This window comes from Capsicum annuum, chromosome 12, assembly GCF_002878395.1.
Source record: "Capsicum annuum cultivar UCD-10X-F1 chromosome 12, UCD10Xv1.1, whole genome shotgun sequence".
Lineage (NCBI taxonomy): Eukaryota > Viridiplantae > Streptophyta > Magnoliopsida > Solanales > Solanaceae > Capsicum > Capsicum annuum.
The window spans coordinates 219,848,378-219,867,837 of NC_061122.1; the positions used below are offsets into that span (position 1 = coordinate 219,848,378).

Genomic DNA, 19,460 nt, shown 5'->3' on the forward strand with positions numbered 1-19,460 from the left:
AGGAGTAAATCTTTTTTTGTGAGATCTTTTTGTGTAGAAATTGAAGGATGCTCAATGGTATACCTTGCCATAACTGAAATAAGAGTACACCCATCTCATTACGAATCAACAACGGTGTTGCATTACCATCAATTATGTAACGATCCTCAATTTTTTTCTGCTTTCGTCAATTTTCAGTTCTACAACAATGGTCGAAATCAATTTATCATATGTTACGTGTTCACTAACAACGATTTCATCACTCTTATAGCCCTCGTACTTTATATCGTTAATCCAAATGCCAGAATGATGTAATAACACTGAATTATTCATTGCAATTACTTCAAACAAAATCAAGAAAACAAAAACAAAAGTCGTATGAATAGTTTCTATCTGGAAACTGATTATGAAAGAGATTTTATTTTAAAAGAAGGAATAACAAACAAGTTACCTTTTTTTGGTGAGATTTTATTGAGTTTTTACCATTATTAGTTAGGTTAATTGCTAAATTAATGCTAGTTTAGCTGTTACATTCCTTAAATTATGCAAATTGGTTTAATTATTAAATGTATCCGTAGGATGTATCTCACATTAGTTATATGTATCATTAAAGGCTAAAAGGTGGGATTTTTTGAAATTTAGAAAATAGTTAAGGTTTTAGGTAAATAGCATTAAACATATTGTTATATAGGTAATTTTTACTTAAAAATGACATTTGAGCAATGAACTTTTGAAATTCAATTAACAAGATAAGTATAAAGATCACAAAATGTCACGGCCCAATATCCCTTTATTAATCATTTAACAATTTTTAAATAATGTAAAAGTAATATAAAAATATTTTCTCATCCTGATGAAGCAACTAATTATGATTGAGTTTGAAAATATTATGAATTTATGATAATATATGGTGCTGACAAGAACTCTGCATAATCCCTATTCTGCATTCAAATAGCCAATTTCTACAGATATCTGTTACTTTTAATACCATACACACTGTTTACTGTTACATTGAAAATAGTACATTACATGTGGCATCAAGTGTTCTAAGCTTGCAGCTTAGTAGGTAGGTGTTGATTAAAAAGATTAAAAAATAACAACTAAGCACTGTAAAATGATATTGAAGCTGAAAATACAAAGAGTAGTTCCAAAGTACTATTCAGAATAGTACTTCTGAATCACCCAAGGGTGTGTCTGGATTTAGTCTAGCTGCAAAAGCTGGCTCGGACACCATGATTATTAAAAAATCATAGTACTCAAGCCGCGGAGAAGTTAAAACGGTCTCTGGGGAAACAGGAGTATTTCATGTACTACGTAGGAGCCCCTTGTGTATACGTAGGGTCGTTTGGTACAAGGGATAAGAAAAAATAATTCCTAACTAAAGTTTGATATTAACTTTATACCATGCTCAGTATGAGGTATTACTTTGTCCCGAGATTGTATTATCCCATTATGTTGATCATATATATCGCGGATTAATTTACCAATAAATGGAAACTGGCACCCGTCCTTAGAGGCAGGTGCAGGCTCCGCATCTTCTTCAAATTCTTAATAGGCCTATGGATCAATATTTTTGAATTTGAAGGTGGAGTTGGCTCTATGTATAGAAGACCAAACCATAAAAATGTAGGAGCTTTAGACCATAATTACAAAGCGCGACATAGGTTTCAAAACATTACAATATATATCCTGTATCCCAGATATATTGGCTGGGATAATGTATATGTGTATCTTCAGATATATGTTCTATACAAGGAAAAACAACATGTAAGATATACAATTATTTGCTATGTTAGGCGATGTTAAAACGTGTATTTCATATACCTGTATATTTAAAGATACTTGCTGTTTTGCAATTTGTTTAAAGCTAGGTGTGGTTATGTTGATTCGACACTAAGGGTTCGTTTGGTAGAGTGTATCTGACTAATACAAAATATGGTGTATTAATAATGTTTGTATTAGTAATGCTTGTGTTAGTTATGCTTGCATTAGTTATGCTTGTATTTTTCTTATGCAGTGTTTGGTTCGATGTATTAAAAAAAACATGAATTACATAATTTCTAAAAAAAAAAATCTTTTACATAATACCCTTAATATATATGTTGGAAAGGATGCGAAAATTTTTTTGAGGGGTAATAGGGTCTTTAAGCATGTTAATGCATGCATTAGATTCATTACATTACTAATATCATGGATTTTGAGGTATTAGTAATAGTAGCGGAGCCAGGATTTTCATTGAGGGGGTTCAAAAGTGAATTTACAAACTAATCGAAGAGGGTTCAACATCTACTATATATGCATTAAAAATATTTTCAACCCATGTAAAAATACTATTAAAACAGTATAATTTTCCGTTGAAGGGAGTTCAGATGAACCCTGCAGCACATGTAGCTCCGCCCCTGATGAGTAATACACACTTCAATACACAATAGAGTGTATAACTAAAAAGGTATACCAAACAAGGTACTACTAATACACATTAAACCAATGCATGCATTAACATTTTAATATACTCTACCAAACGACCTCTAACTGCATGCATTAACATTTTAATACACTCTACCAAACGACCTCAATTAGGCTGTGAAAAATAAAACAACCAAACGACCTCTAACTGTATTTGTTCGAAACTACTGTCAATTAGGCTGTGCAAAAATAAAACATAAGAATAAAATGGAGATGCGGGGGATCGAACCCCGTGCCTCTCGCATGCAAAGCGAGCGCTCTACCATTTGAGCTACATCCCCTGACGTCCTCCAATTATGTTTACATTCAATATGTTTCTTGCAGAAAAGAAATTAAGTTGCTATCACTTTCAAGATTGGGTAATAAAGTTTTCATAATCTAAAGTGATCATAATAATAATATGATTGTAATATTTCATATGATCCTGTGGTAGGTTTCTCTGTTCAGTAACTTTTAGAACCAAAATATGACTTTTCATATGCTTTTGTCTTGAATTTTTTGATGAATCTGCTGAGCACTAATGAAGTCAGAAATCTCGTTAAGGGTGTCCAAGATTTAATATATACGTATCAAAAATAATTTTTAACCTATATGTATAATTTTCTATATACATAGTGTAATTTTTTAACGAATGATGTTCAACTAGCCACCATGTACTACATGTGGCTAGGCCGTGGCTAATGAACAGGGGCAAATCTAGGTTCAAAAATGTGGTGCTCCGACACCCGTTAAATTCGACTAGATATAATTATATAAGAAATGTCTAAAAATTGATATAAGATGGAAAAAAACACTTATGAAATCAAGAAGATAGTTGGGTGTTTTGATTAACCGACGGAACCTTAAAACTTTAGGTGTTAATATGTGTGTTTGAACCTCCCAAACATCCACAATACTTAAATTCTGGATCCGCCACTTGCCGGATGCATTTAAAACAAGACTTCGCTCCTTGTAACTTTCAAGTGAATCTACTGTTTCTTAGACTTTATTTAGGCCCCCAAACAAAGGCGGAGCCAGCCTAGTAATCAGGGCTCGTTCGAACCCCTTTCGACGAAAAATTATATTATTAATACATGATTAAAATAATTTTTAGGTACATATTGTAGATGTTGAGCCCCCTTCGTTGAGTTTTTCTTCAAATTTTAAACCCCGACGTAAATCCTGGCTCCGCCTCTGCCGCAAAGGATTAGCACACTATAGCAGTTTTGAGGTCTACATTTCATGCAATCTAAAAAATATTGGACATTGAAAATGTGAATCTGTAATAGATAATGTACACTCTTGACACAGTTATATGCTTGTTCTATCAGCATATCTCTCTTTTGCATACAATCAAGGAACATAGGAAACTTTTGAAAATTTACAAAGCACGTTTGTAACACACAAAAAGAAGAGGTAAACAGAATACATGTACATGATGTAACAAAGCGGAATCTTAGTAGCTCAGTTGGTTGACTACTTGAACTTTCAGCTTGTTGGTGAGGGTTCAATTTCCGACCTAGTAATCCTTCCCCCATTTCCCCTTCATGAAAAAAAGAACAACATGATGTAACAACATATTCAAAAATACCGATCCAATTTGATAGGCGGTCGCAGAAGGGAAAGATTTTACCAACCACATTAATTGTGTGTAGCGTGGGGGCCCATGTCTCCAGAACGATCATAGTACGATCACTCATCTAATAAAAAATCAAAGCCCCTGATACTTACAAAACCATGGCCTGCAGAAATGCATTTGGCATAGGTTAAATGCAAATGATGAGGTACCTTTAGAACTCTCAGGACATAAGTTGCTCGGACTCTCCAAAAATGTTGCCGCACCCGTGTTGGATCCTTCAGAAATACGCTATTTTTGGAGGATCCGACACGCATCCATCGACATTTTTGAAGAGTCCGAGCAACACAGCTCAGGACGGCTAGCTCGTGTCTTGTCTCTCTATATCTAGTGTGTCCTGAGGTTCGGGGAAAATCTCACTAGACGATCTCTTATTCGATGATGAATGATCATTCCCACTGCTATGAGAATGAGATCCCACTCTTCCTGACTGTTTGAGGCTCATGACTGCCTCTTTGCTTGTTTGGCCACAAGCATTAGTACTATCTTGTGAGCTGTGATGCCAACTACCAAGAAAAGCAGCACCCCAGGATCGCCTCGATGAAGTATTTCGTAGCCTTCTAGAGTTGAAACTTCCCTCCCTAACAACCTTGAAAGGGTTCTCTAGCGCTTTTAGGACGCGTCTCATTTCAGGACGTCTAGAAGGCCTCGGATTAAGACATGCTTTGGCTACTATTGCTACGGCCCATATCTCTTCCAATAAGTCATCGTCTATAATTAGAGATGGATCGACAATCTTGGCCACTAGTTCTTTCTCGCATATAGTGATGAAAGGAAGAAGTTTGTCCAACCACTCCTTGGTTGAGGCATCATCATCTGAGTGGCTTACGCCGACATTACCAGTTACAAGCTCGAGTAAAACCCTCCCGAAACAGTATACATCATAATTGCAACTTGGAAATGAAGAAGATCCTGTTCATGTATAAAGCCAATATGAGAAATCTGGAAAAATAACTCGATTCCACTAAGCGCTTTTTACGAAAAGAGTAGTAAATACCAGTAAGGTCTCCCTCAGGATTCCTGTTCATTGTTAAGAAGAAAAATATAATGTCTTAGAACATTGAAGCAATATGCAGAAGAAGAATACAGAATCTGTGGAATGTAAATACATAAAACTGACTCTAACATTACGTACTTTGGTGTGCGGAAAAACTTTGTCATCAAATTCTGATTTTCACCTTCCTGTGCACAAACGTAGCTCAAACTTCCCAGTCGTACTTCAAATTTATCGTCGAGAAGGATACTGCTAGCTTGAACATCTCTTCAAGAACCAGAAAATGCAGAACATAATTAGCATGGTGTACAACATTATCTGAATGTAAAAAGAAGAATTCAAAAATGTGAAAAGAGACAAATACCTATGAACAAGGGGAGGATTACACTCATGATGCAAATAAACTAAACCTTCTGCAGCACCTGTTGCAATTTTTAATCTTGTTATCCAATCCAAAGACTGTCCATTTTCGTCTTCTAAATCCGTATCCCGGGACAACATATTGAATAAATCTCCATTTGGCATATATTTATAGACCAAGAATTTCTCATTCTCATGCTCTAAGCAATGTCCCAAAAAAGGGACAAGCCTATGGTGTGTTGTCCAGTTTAACAAATCCAACTCCAACTTGTATGTTTCTTTCTCAACATTAACTTTCTTGATAACTACGGTGGCACCGCCTTCTAATATTCCTCGAAAAATATCTCCTGTGTGACCATTCTTGATAAGGTTTAATTCATTGAAGTTGCTTGTGGCTTGTAGTATCTGATCATAAGTAAATGATTCGATCGAACCAGATATATCACTAGGGAACTTTACTGGTGGTTCCTGATTATTGCCTCCTTCCACAACAGGACTAACGTTCGATATGCCTCTTTGGTTTGAATTACCTCTATAGCACATCTTCCAAAACAATAAAATGACTAATGCCAAAAGCAAAAGAACACCAACTCCACCAAAAACGCCAACCATTATAAGCAAATGTTTATGCCCTTTCTTCGAGTGTCTTTGTACTGGAATTTGGCTTCTGTCATTGAAGAAAACTAGACCCCTATCATCATAAAATCTACTACAATCTTCTAAACTCCTCTGATTCAATGACCTTGTAAAGCAATTCTCCGTAACTCGGACACCAGATTTATCAGGTGCTAGTCCTTGAAAATAGTTGTTAGACAGATCAATCGACTGAAAACTCCGAATATCAAACGTTACATTTCCATAGAAAAGATTATTTGAAAGGTTATATAAAGCACCGGTAGCACTAAAATAGGTAAAACTAGGAACCACACCAGTGAAATTGTTCCCTGAAATATCAAGAATCCTCAAATCAGACAATGACCACAATACATCAGGAATTTCGCCTTCGAATCGATTCCAACTGAGACTTACATACTCCAATGCAGAAAAATTTGAAGAAAACAAAGTACTAGGCAATGCACCCTCTAGCTCATTGTTTCCAACTAACAATTTACTCAAATTTCTCAATCTTGATAAACCCTCAGGCAATGACCCTGACAAGTAATTATACCCAAGGTCAAGTTCAACCAACTGAGTAAGATTACCAATTTGAGCAGGAATATAAGAACTCAAACTGTTATTTGACAAGTTAAGGAACTTAAGTCCAAGAAATGAACCAAATTCAACAGGAATTGGTCCAGACAAAGAATTTGAAGACAAATCAAGAACTGACAGATTCACAATATCTGATAAAGAACTTGGAATTGAACCTGTTAGTGAATTCCAAGAAAGATCAAGAACGCTTAAAGAACTCAAATTCCCAAGTTGTATAGGAACAATACCTGTGATTGAATTGTTAAACAAAGATAGAAACTCAAGATTACTCAAACTCCCAAGTGATGTTGGAAGTGAACCAAGAATTGAACTTGAACTAAGATCAAGTTGTTTAAGGTTAGTTAACTTTTGGCCAAACCAATCAGGAATTGGCCCTGGAAGAATGAAACTTGATGAGTTGAATGATGTCAAGTGAGTAAAATTGGCTAAAGAATCAACAGAAAACTGTGGAGAAAAACTCCCTTGGTGACTTCTTCTTAGTCCTGTTAACTTTATAGCTACAACTTTGCCATTGTTGCATTGAATTCCAGTCCAATTTGTACAAGGATCAGACTTTCTTGGCCAGTATTTTGCTTTGATACCCAAAGATGATCTAAGATCAAGTAAAGCTTTGTGTTCCAAAGTGGAATTTAGTTGGATTTGCTTAGATAAAGCTGAGTAAAAGAACAAGAAAAGAAGAGAAATTTTGAATTGAGTTCCCATGAAATGTTGTAACATTGTTGGATATTAGGTGTATGGACTATGTGTAGTGAAATTATTATGCCTTCATTTTCTTGTTTTCCAATAGTTGTTTCAATTCAAAGTTCCTTTAATATACAGTTGTGAAACTATACATCTCCATTTCAGTTGTCATGCAAGTACAAATACCCCCTTTCCTTCCTCTTTCTTTTATTGATGGTTTTCGCTCGGTGTTCGGTACCTGTTTCATCTCATTTCTTTCCTCTTCCTTTCATTCCGTATCCAATTTCTAATTTATCTCAGCTCTTTATTTTTTATTTTTATTTTTCTTGTTTTTCACTCGGTATTTGATACTTATTTTTTCTCGTTTATTTCATCCGCTCAATATTTTGTGTTTGAAATTACACATTTATTTTTTATGACAGCATTTGATTGGATGTTGTATAAAGTAACTTATTTTTATAAGACTAGTGATAGTACAAGAATATACTTTCCTCTATTTCTCTTCATTTTATTTTATGTGTCTTGATTTAGCTAAATACGACATTTAAGAAAGAAATAGTTCTCAATCTTGTCTATCTATCGAACGCTACTTTCATAAATTAGGGCTCATTTGGATGGGCTTATTTTAAGTTCTTTTCAGTCAAAAATAACTTTTAAGTCTTTTGATAGTGTTTGGATAAAATTCTAAAGTGCTTAAAATCACTTTATTTTAAGCTAAAAAGGCACAAATAAATATAAGTAAAAAAAAATAAGCTCATCCAAACGGGCTCTGGGACTTTTCTTTCTATGATTTAATAGACCAATTTGTCATTCAATGTCAAAATTTTCCTAATGTGTTATGATCCTATTGCAAAAAGTCTCACATCGAAAATTGATGTGGGACTTATGTAACATTGAATTTTTTCACCTTAACAGCTAGCTTTTAAGGTGTGACTCTCCTACTGTTATCCTAATGATATCAGAGTCACCTATCACCCTTCGTATCCACCCTGCCTGAGATGGTGGTCCATGACAGTCTGGCTGAGGGTAGCAATGCTTAGCGCATAACCGTTGATGTACCTGGACACCTGACTCAAAAATGAGCACTACCTGAAAAAGAACTACCTACACAAGTAAAGTAAAATCTATCATAATAGAGCCGCAAGGACAAATGCAGAGCATAATTTTGGACTCTCCCACCTTGCTTTTGAGGCGTGTTTCTTCGAAGTTTGCATCATTATGATATAAGCAAAAATATTTTGTCCTACTCTAGATTTTTTTTCCACAAAGGCATTAATTGTGAAAATAGAATTTTCAACTGCCACATTAAAGCTTCTTCGTGTTTCTTCATAAGGTACGGGTAAATTAAAGCTTCATGTAAATATATAAAATTACACTAGGTATATTATCAGCGTCTTCAGATGTTAAAAAAAATATCAAGGCTATACCCAAAGCGAAGACACTTGTTAAGCTTAAGGTGGATTTTCTGAAAATCAGATGCAAAAGATAACCTAATTCTATTTAAGTCAATTTACACAAGGTGAAATTGAGATCAACCATTACCGCTGATGCTGATGGTGTTTACATCAAATCAATAAATAAGAGTTTTTCGTTCCCATAGACATATAATATGATTAAATAAAAATTGTATATTTTTTTAAGGTTGATTTATACGATATATTATAAGCCTATCTTGATCTTTTTTTTCTTATTTTAGTTAAAGATAACCCGTTGACGGTGTTGTTAGAAATTGCAAGTTTTTTTTAAATTTGTTTTGGGATCTAGTTATAGCTAAATTCAGTATAATTGATAATTAATTTAGTTGATTCCATTGCAATTTGAGAGAATGGAAACATATATAATATAATATGCTATTAATTAAATGCTTAAATGGAGAAAATCTTACTCTTTAGTCAAAGTTTCTGTAATAAGTGCCATGAATATAATATAAATAGTCACCTATAGTTAGGCTGTCTTATCTAATAATTAATCTGCTAATCATTTTCTTCAGAGTTTGAAAATAAATATCGGTTATCCATTTTAACAGGTAAAAATAATCTAATTGTATAATTCTTTTTACATTGAAATATAATTTAAACTCTTTAATGAAGTTGAAAAAAAATTGAAATTAATGACAGACAAATTTTGCAACTAAACGATAAAATATGCTGCTAATCCTATTTAGCCATGGATTATTACAAAAATTGTTAGCTACGAGTAAATTAGTGATGAATTAGCAATGAAGTTTGTAGCTAAGAAGGTGCTAATTAGCTGCTTATTAATCGATTAGCTTGTCCTCCTCTTAAATCCCAGCGTATGATATATAAATCCTATCATTATTAATGTTGAAATAACGACATTTTTTTTCAACAATAATATGATTAGTAAGGTTAACTTTATAAGAATAACACTCTGCATCTTTTTGAGGATTTTTAGGTTACAAAAATAAGAATTTCTGAGGAAAAATGACACAAGAGGCATGTTCTACCTAATACATTGACCTTGAAATTTCTAGTCTTACTAATTTAGGAGTTTTCGCCCTTTGTTTATTGTATCTCATTGGATAAAGGGATTAGCTCAATAATTTGAAAACAAATAGCATTAATATTCTACTAAAAAACAACATTCACCTATCAATATTCAAAAAAGTGATCAAAATGTCCAATATGACTCAACTGATTAAGAAAGGACTTGTTGAGCTGCAGTGCATTAGCACACAATTTCTTATTGCAACAATTTTATTTAATTTTTTAAAATTATTTTATTTTGAAGTTTTTTATTTCTTAATTGACACAACGTGATCAGACTTTTCTATACATAAGTAAAGAGTAAAATGGTTTTCATTTTTAAGGTTTTTACTTTTCTCTTTTACTTATTGACACAGAAGTAATTAGAGTAAAATTATTATTTTTTTTTCAAAACGGATAATCCAATAATTATATAATAGTTACTTTATATATTAAATGCATGCCTTATTGTCTTCTGGATTTTATATTTCTTGTCTTAGTTCTTATAAATTGTGTAGACTTTATATATGAAGTTAATGTAAAACATACAAAAATAAGAGAAAGTAAAAAAAATTTGGGGAGTTTTTTTATTGGTGAAACTGAAAATTGAACCGATAAAAATCAAAATCGATTAACCAATCGATAATGAATATTCTATTGGTTAGATTATCGTTTTAGCATGTTTATAAATTAAAAATTAATAAATTAAATCAATAATACATAAAATCAAAATCAACCGATGCATACCAACTCGACAATATGGTGCTTGCTTCAGCTACTCTACTACCACTTCTTATATGGGAGAATGAACCAAACAATAAATTTAACATATAAACAAAGGGCATATGTTGTGAGAAAAATTAAATTTTAGTGATAAAATGGATTTTAATTTATACATCTAGCTTAATCATACTTATTTTTTTGCAAACAAGAATATTTCGTATCTGTTTTTAATTACATGTGTATACGTGTCACGAATACATTTGGTGTTTAAGAATATTATGTATCTTTTTGTAAATGTGTGTGGTGGTGGTTGGGGAAGGGAAATGGCAATGTATTCTCTTCGTCTAAAATTATTTGTCGCAATTTATAAAGATAATTATCGCGATTTATTTGTTATTTTGAAAGTGCAAGAATAAATTAATTAATTTTTCGTTGTATCCTTAATATTAGTAATAATCCTCGGAGACAATAAACATCTCAATAAAGTATGTATTTAATGAAACGAGATTTTATCTTAAGACAAAACACCTGGCGTTCATAAAGGAGTGACTATTCCTGAAAAAATCTTCTTGTCAGATTCTATAAATACAAAGAAATCAAGTACTAGTATATTCAATTTACATATATGATTTCAAGCTTTGTTGTATCTTGATAGAAAATTGCTTGTAATTCTTAAAGAATATATGTGCATTTGCCTCAAAGCCTTAATATCTCTGTTATTCATCTTTAGATTTCTGTCAAAGATAAAATAAGTAAAATTCTTTCTAATAGAGTATTAATTTTGTAAGGAGCATGTAATAGAGAAACACAATAATAAATAATTTGAAACGGAAAGAATAGCAGGTTACTAACTACACTTTACCTTTCTCAAATTTTACTTTATAAAAATACGGATATGTTTTTACTCCAAAATAAAAAGTTAAAGTGTTATGTCCAATTTCCTTTCACATTAAATGTCCTCACTAGTGTAGTATTCAATGACATAAAGACAAGGCATATAGTGGGGTATTTTTGACTTGGTCATGTAGAAAAAACCAAACATATGCACAATCATCTTCCTTGACATTATTCATCAATTGCATATTAAAGTTTCATTATCAATGCCCATTCCTCTCTTTTCTTCTTGGACTTATATATAAATGTATGTACATGATTATTTTGAGTTTGAAAGCAACTTCTTTAGGCCAATTATTCAAATGTTTCACATCCCCTAGTTTCTTTCTATCACCAATTAATCATGCAATTGCATTTCCTCTATTTTTTAAAAAATTAAAATCGATAAACTTTTTAACTGACTGATTATCAATAGGTCGGTTGAGGAACCGTGATCTTCTTCTCATTTGTTTAGTAGGATATAAACCAAGTCTTACGTGAATCCAAAGCGACCAATATAAGGAGTCTTTTATATGAATCTTTTGTATGAATTTTGTATATTTTGGTCTATTTCTTTTCAATAACGTTTAAGGGATCCAACATGCATGTCAAATTATTCTTACGCTAGAGTCGTCAATTTAATTAGTTTATCTTAGTCAAGGTCATATGAATCTATTTTTATGAATTTTTATATGTTTAGGTCTATTTCTATTCAATAACGTTTAAAGGATCCAAATGCATGTTAAATTATTTTATGCTAGACAAGCTTTCATAATTGACTTATTTAAAAAGTATTTCTTTGTCATAAAATACTTTTCGAAAACATATTATTGAAAAATAACACTTTGTGTTTGGTTAATAAATTTATACAACACTTTTGTCAATGTTAGAACAACAACTTATGCTTAATTAAGGTTCCAAAGTTGCTTCTGAGAAGAGCTCCTTTTTTCCAGCTCACGACGTTACTCAAGATACTTGTTATTTACTAAAAGCTTGGCCAAACAACACGATTATCTAAAATAAGTTTCTTTAAATAAAACTAAACACTCATTACTTATCAAAAACTTGGCCAAACAGATTATTATAAGAATTGTGTGGACTATATTTTTTATTACAAAGTTTTTGATAAAAAATAAACTCGATTTGTTTATCCAGCCAAGTTCAACTCATTTTTATTCATTTAATTCAAATCATCTAAAAGTTGAGGTGATATATATTCAAGTCGAATTCATGATAAACCTTGTTAAAATGTTTTCAGTCAGATACTTTTTTCGTTTGCTATATTGTATATAGCCATTATAAAATTATTTTTGATATAATTGGTAGTTAAGAAATTATAGAAAAGGCCAAAAAAAAAAAAAAAAATTTAACTTAGGAAGAATTGAGCACGTTTCATTCTAAATAATTTTTTATCCTCTACGTTATTAATTCAACTCCAACCTGCTATTTGACACTCATTGACAATAAAAATCTACTGGTCGGCAGACATTAGTACAATTAGTTTTAGACACGTAGTTGAGAGTTTGCATGTAATGCACGTAAACAATTTGCAATTTAGAAAATTGACATTTTTCTATAATTAGTTGCCACTTGCCGCACACCAAAAAGAAGAAAAGAAAAGACAAAGACACTGCAAAAGTCACCACATTATAAGGTGCAAAAATTCCCAATAAAGAGAGTAGTAGGGTATATAATGGGAATACTGTATTATCTTGAATAGTCCAATAATATCAACTAGCTAGTCAACCAATTAGCTTATGGCCTATCAAATACATTAGTTGAAAATTTGCAGAAATAATTCATCCTACTCAACCTAAGTCCAATTAATACAACTTATATGGACTACTTATATTATTTTCGATAAAGAGTGCTCTATTGATTATCTTTCGATCTATATGACTTCGAACTCAGTGAGATAATTGAGAATTATGTTAAAAATGTTTAAGATACTATAATATTTTTTCTATATACACAGTATAATTTTCTATTTAGTCAATATATTTTTTCTATGACCCCGTCATTCTATCCGACTACACCGCAGGTTCCACCCTAATATATATTAAATTACAATGTTTCCCTTATGTAACAAGAATTTGCGTTTAACCTAGACCATTCTCTCTTCTACTAGATGTTGAAGCCCGTGCCACCACATGCCCAACATGTTTTATTTGCGTTATCTCAATTTATGCAGTACAAATAGTATTTGGAATGTCAATCAAATTTTTATTAATATCAATTTTTAAATAATTTAAGTTGTTAATCATTGTGATTTTTAATACCTTTTACATAATTATCAAACAATTTATGTTACTCGTTTTGTCCCAATTCAAGAATTTAGAGAGTCGATCAAATTTTTACTAATATATTTTTTAAATATTTTAAGTTGTTAATCGTTGTGATTTATTGTATCTTTTAATGCAATTTCAAATAATTTATCTTACTTGCTTTATCGCAACTTATGTGACACTATTAAAATTTGAAAAGTCAATCATATTTTTTACTATATGTTTTTAAAATATTATAAGATGTTAATAGTTATGACTTATAATTATTTTTTTGCATAACTTTTAAATATATAATATTTTACCAAAATAAAATAAATAAACAAAGTACTAAATTTTCAAAACATTATATTAAAAAACATCACTTGCATCAACAAATTACTAAATTTAAACATTAAAACATGCAAACTATAAAATGTCAAGACTACCCCTGGATTTATGTGACACAAATATAATTTAGATAATCAATAATATTTTTAATATGTTTATAGATATTTTAAATTGTTAGCTATTGTAATTTATCATTTTTTTTGTGTAATCTTCAAATAATATATGTTACTCTTCTTGTCAAATTTTTTGTTGCATTGTTAATCAATTATATTCTTAAAATAATTTAAATTTTTAATTATTATGATTTATAATACTTTTTTTCTATTCTAATTTAAGTGTCACTGAAATGATTTTGAGAGTCCATCAAATTTTATGATTGAAGCTGAGAACCGGATATGTCCTAAATGACTTATAATACCTAATTAGAAGTGATATAGCAAAATTACTAGAAAAAATATTTAAATTTTTTTTAAATGAGTCTAATGTAAGATGTCATGGTAATTTAAAACATCAAGAATTAATTTATCATTTTATGTCAATTTTATTTTTTAATGAATATTATTAATTTTTTAATAACTAAATGACTTATAATAATTAATTAGGGGTGATATAGTAAAATTACGGGTGAAACAGCTGAAACTGACTTGTCACGTATATCTATTTTATTAAATATTATTAATTATCTTATATGTAAATGACTTACAATAATTAATTAGGGATAATATAGTAAAATCACGGAGCAAACATACTTGTGAAAAAAATTTAAATGAGTCTCATATAAGATGTCCTATTAATTTAAAATATCAAGAATTAATTTATCATTTATATCCATTTTATTATTTATTAAATATTATTAATTTTTTAATACCTAAATGACTTATAATAATTAATTAGAGTTGCTATAATACAATTACGATTGAAGCAGCTGAAATAGACATGTCATAAATGTCTATTTTACCTTTTTAAATTAAATATTATTAATTTTCTTATATATAAATGACTTAAAATAATTAATTAGGGATAATATAGTAAAATCACGAAGTAGCTGAAGCAGGTGAAGAAGCAGACATATTGACAAAGAGCTACCTACTTCTTCACACTTATTAATAAAAAAAGTTGTCTACTTCTTCACACTTATTAATAGTAGTAATAAATATGTTGTGCAATGCTCTTCATTATACATTACTTCGTAATTGTAGTGTATATTGTTTTCATTTCTATATATTTTTTTTCAAGTTGTTTGTAAGTGTTTTTTTTTTTTAACCTGAAAGTTTGGCGCCTCTTTATCTCTATGAGATAGAAGTACTTCACTTACGAAATTATGAGATAGAAGTACTTTACTTATGAAATTATATTAAATATATTATTATTGTTCGATAATGATCGATATAGTAGTAATATATTTGGATACTAGAGCCCAAGGGGGCTTGGTCGAAAAGAAAACGTTAAAAACCTTGAAGATAAAATTTCATCAAAGATTTGAAAGACTCGTGAAGGGACACTAAAGCCCAAGGGGAAATGAATGTTAATTATCATATAACTTATGTGACATTATTGTTTTATTAATTCATTTTAAAAAATAATATATTTTTATATTTGAAAACAATTATCTTTACATACGTTTCATTTTTTACTCGATGTCTATTTTCGGCTGACTAATCTGAATTCATGCTGGGAAGTCTCACTTTGAGGAAGTAAAACATTTTCTATAAAAAAGAGTAACTTTATATCATGCGAGACTCGAACTTAAGATCTTTGATTAAAAATATATAAAAATACTTACCGCTCCACTGTATTCGCAGATATTTCAATGGGTACAACAAGAAGTGTGAGGTCCAGGTCCATCACCTCACAGTCCTTTTAATCCTATTCACATTTACTTTCTTTCATTTATGTCATGTCACGTCTGATATATATATATCTCAAACCCCTTTTAAAAATAAATTTTCGATTTAATGTAGTCATCGATCAACTGTCGTTCCAAATTTCTTTCGCCAAATATTACATATTAAGTGGTTTCCACTATAGTAATATATTTGTCAATCTAAATTGACTGCATATGTAAAAGTGGTGTACGTCCAATTATTGAGTGAATTTGAGCGCAATCATGTTATCCACGAGAAAAATAGGTTGGAATATATTGAGAAAGATCAGGTTTCACATATATAGATGAATTAATCAGGTTTCCCAATAAATTTTAATTGGACGATGAAATTGTCTCCGGATGGATTAGAACTTAGAAGTTTCTTTCAGTTGATTAGTATTCGTTACTTGGATAAAGTTAATCTTCTAAAATTATATTAAATATTTGAGGATACATCAATTATATTTACGATCTCACACATCTTACATACCCGTTAGTCTCTTCCCTAGTTGTCTAGTAAGGCTTAGTTATAATTAACTTACTAGACAGGGAATATGTATATAATTAGAAAGAATTAACCTGAAGCCACTCATTCAACCATTTAAACTAAAATTAGTCGATGGATATATAAAACATGTATATAACATATATATATTCAGTGTAGCTCTATATAATTATTAGAAAAAATAACAATAAATCAAGAAAATAAAGTTGTCAAATTCTGTTAAATCTGACTCATAATAATCATTTACAACCGGCTATTTCTATAAAGTTTCTTATAGTAAACTAGCCATGAGGCCCAAAAAAGTACACCCCTAGCCCAATCAAGGATTTGGGCTTCTACAGTCCTACATATAGGTTTAAAGTTGTTATTTCTGAAATTTTTCCTTTAATTTTCATGATACATGGGCATATACTAAGGTCCATTTAACTTTTAAATATAAAAATAAATTTATTTTATGTATAAATAACATAAATATCATTCTTTTAAAAGTAATTACACTCTCTCCCACTTTTTAATTACTTTACTCTTTCTCCCTATTAATATACATAACATAGCTGACATATACATAGCATTTTGTGTATGTGAGATTTTTGTAATATGTTTAGGGAGTTGGGATTTTCTGTAATATTGAAAACATAAGTTGTGTATTTGTGTAATTTTTAGTTATTTTATTTTGATAACCTCCTTATAGTCAATTTTTATATGTTATTTATATTTATTAGCCAAATTAATAATTTGAGTGATGTAGCACTTTTTTTTTAAAAAAAAAAGAAAATGCATCGAGTCTATTGGTAGACCAAACAGAGAAATATTTAGTGATATGAAAGTTCAAGCAGCCATTAATGGAGGCAAAACAACGGACGTCACCGGAGTTAATGGATCTCATTACAAAGTTTGCTCAAAATTTTTTTGTTGGAATTTAGATCGAAATTAGTGTCAAAAGATAGATTATCCAAAATTACCCATTTATGTATGTTTTATGGAGTGAAAGTATCAGAGCTCAATAAATATGAGAGATAATGATAATGATTCTAACCGAGCTGATTAAAATTGATATTGAAAATACGAAACTCAACAACATAAAATAAGAATAAATAAAAAATTGAGATGAGAAATAGAAGAAAGAAAGACTAATTGAATATACAATTAACCAAGATAGAAGAGATAGAAAAACACAAATGAATTCACGATTGAGTAACTCAATTATGAAAATCAAGGTAAAGGAGTTTTCGATCAATCAATGAAAATTTACCCATCAACTAATCTCACTAACACTATAACTGCTACTAAAGAGATTTCACCCTACACTATTTAAGAGCAATATTCAACCAAGTCTAAAGAAAAAAAAAAGACTTAGGCAACTATTTACAAATAGGGAAACAATTATAATTATAACTTTTATAGCAACTGTTTTATAATTACGAAAAATAACAAATTGTATTTTGTATTTAAGTAAAATGTTCCTATTTTAACCCCCATCAATTATAGTTAAATGAGGGAAGTAACCGTCCCTTAATTCATGCTACATTTAATTATAAAGATTTCTTTTCCTAATATGACTCTTTTGTTTCTCTTCTTTTTTTATCCTTTTTCGTTTTTTTTCTAATTTTTTGTTTTCTTATTTTTTTTCTTTCTCATATTTTCCTTTTTCTTTTCTTATTTTCGTTTCTTTTTTTATCGTTTTATTTTTTTATTTTGATTTCTATTTCTTTTCACTTTATTTTAACTCTTCTATTTCTCTTCTTTTTTATCCTTTTCTGTTTTTTTTTTCTTTTCCGTTTGCTGTTTTTTTTCCTTTATCATCTTTTTCCTTTTCTTTTCCTATTTTTGTCTTTTTTTTTTCTATTTTTATTTTCTTATTTCTTTTCTTTTTACTTTTATTTTTATACTTATATTTCTAGCTTTTATTTCTTTTTTTTTTTCTTTCGTTTTTCACTTTTTTTTTATTTTTCTATTTTTTTTTCCTTTTTTTAATCTTCCATCTCTTGCTTTTATTTTTATAAGACACATATCTATATCACATATACATATTCAAAAAATATATAAAATACATAGACATACAGATTTATGTAAGTATTTACAGTACAAAACATACATATATATTTGCATATGTATTTATAGAAATACATATCTGACTCATATGTATATATAAACATATAGGACACAAAATCTCTATAACAAAAAGTGACATAATACATTTGCCTAATTGTGCCTGAACTACACATTTCTTCTTCATAATGTAGACATAAAAAATATTATCATAAGAAAAATATGCATTATCGATAAATACATATGCATTAATCATAAATACATATCGTTATTCATAAATACATAACTTAAAAAATACATATGCATTTTTGAAAAAATACATATGCATTAGTTATAAATACACATGCACATTGAAAAAGTACATATGTATTATTCATAAATGCATATGCATCTATAAAAACCTAAGCAGAACTAAAAATATATTTTCAAATCAATAAATATAGCATGCAACTCCATAAAAACGTATGAATAACTAGAAAATACATATGTATTATTCGAAAACACATATGTATTATTTAAAAATACATATGCATATCTGAAAAAATACATATGCATTAGTTATAAATACATATGCAATCTGGTAAAATACATATGTATTATTCATAAATATATACATGCATAACTGAAAAAATACATATGCATTACTCATAAATATATATGCACAAATGGAAATATAAATATTCTTCCTTTTCGTTTGACTTTCTCTTTTTCACATATTTTTGCACTTTTTAAGGTTTTCTTAATGTTTTTCGTTTCATGATTTTTTTTAATATTTTTTGACTCGTCACAATGCTTCAATCTCACCTTTTCTATGTCAACTTCTCTGTTCAATTGAATAAGAGTAGAAATCAACTTAATATCTTCATCTTGTGTTAAACCAAGACTAAAAGATGGTAGTTAATCAGAAATGAAATTTACTGGTGGTATGCCTCAAATTGAACTTCTATGATATGCGTGTTCTGTCATTCTAGCAGACCTCCACAATCTTTCAACAAAAAAAATCACAAACACCCCCCCCCCCCCCAAACCAAAAAAAACGAT

The 19,460-nt window shown here is 30.0% G+C and overlaps 1 protein-coding gene and 1 non-coding gene across 4 annotated transcripts; both read right to left on the reverse strand.

Annotated features, from left to right (window-relative positions):
• Positions 1–2,653: 2,653 nt before the first annotated feature.
• TRNAA-UGC lies at positions 2,654–2,726 on the reverse strand. Its single transcript has one exon. It is a non-coding gene; the product is annotated as a tRNA-Ala (tRNA).
• A 957-nt stretch (positions 2,727–3,683) lies between these two features.
• On the reverse strand, positions 3,684–7,616 carry LOC107853602 (probable LRR receptor-like serine/threonine-protein kinase At2g16250). Of its 3 annotated transcripts, none has more exons than XM_047401180.1 (5): positions 5,419–7,616; positions 5,196–5,321; positions 5,058–5,080; positions 4,360–4,972; positions 3,684–4,245 (listed from the first exon to the last, which is right to left on the reverse strand). In XM_047401180.1, exons 1-4 carry the CDS (start codon positions 7,341–7,343, stop codon positions 4,362–4,364), a joined length of 2,685 nt encoding a protein of 894 aa, XP_047257136.1. In that variant the 5' UTR covers positions 7,344–7,616; the 3' UTR covers positions 3,684–4,245; positions 4,360–4,361. The 3 variants fall into 3 exon arrangements, with proteins under 3 accessions (XP_047257136.1, XP_016554068.2, XP_047257135.1); XM_016698582.2 differs by having other exon boundaries at positions 3,684–4,972; positions 5,419–6,565; positions 6,854–7,598; XM_047401179.1 differs by having other exon boundaries at positions 3,684–4,972; positions 5,419–7,613.
• Positions 7,617–19,460: the final 11,844 nt, after the last annotated feature.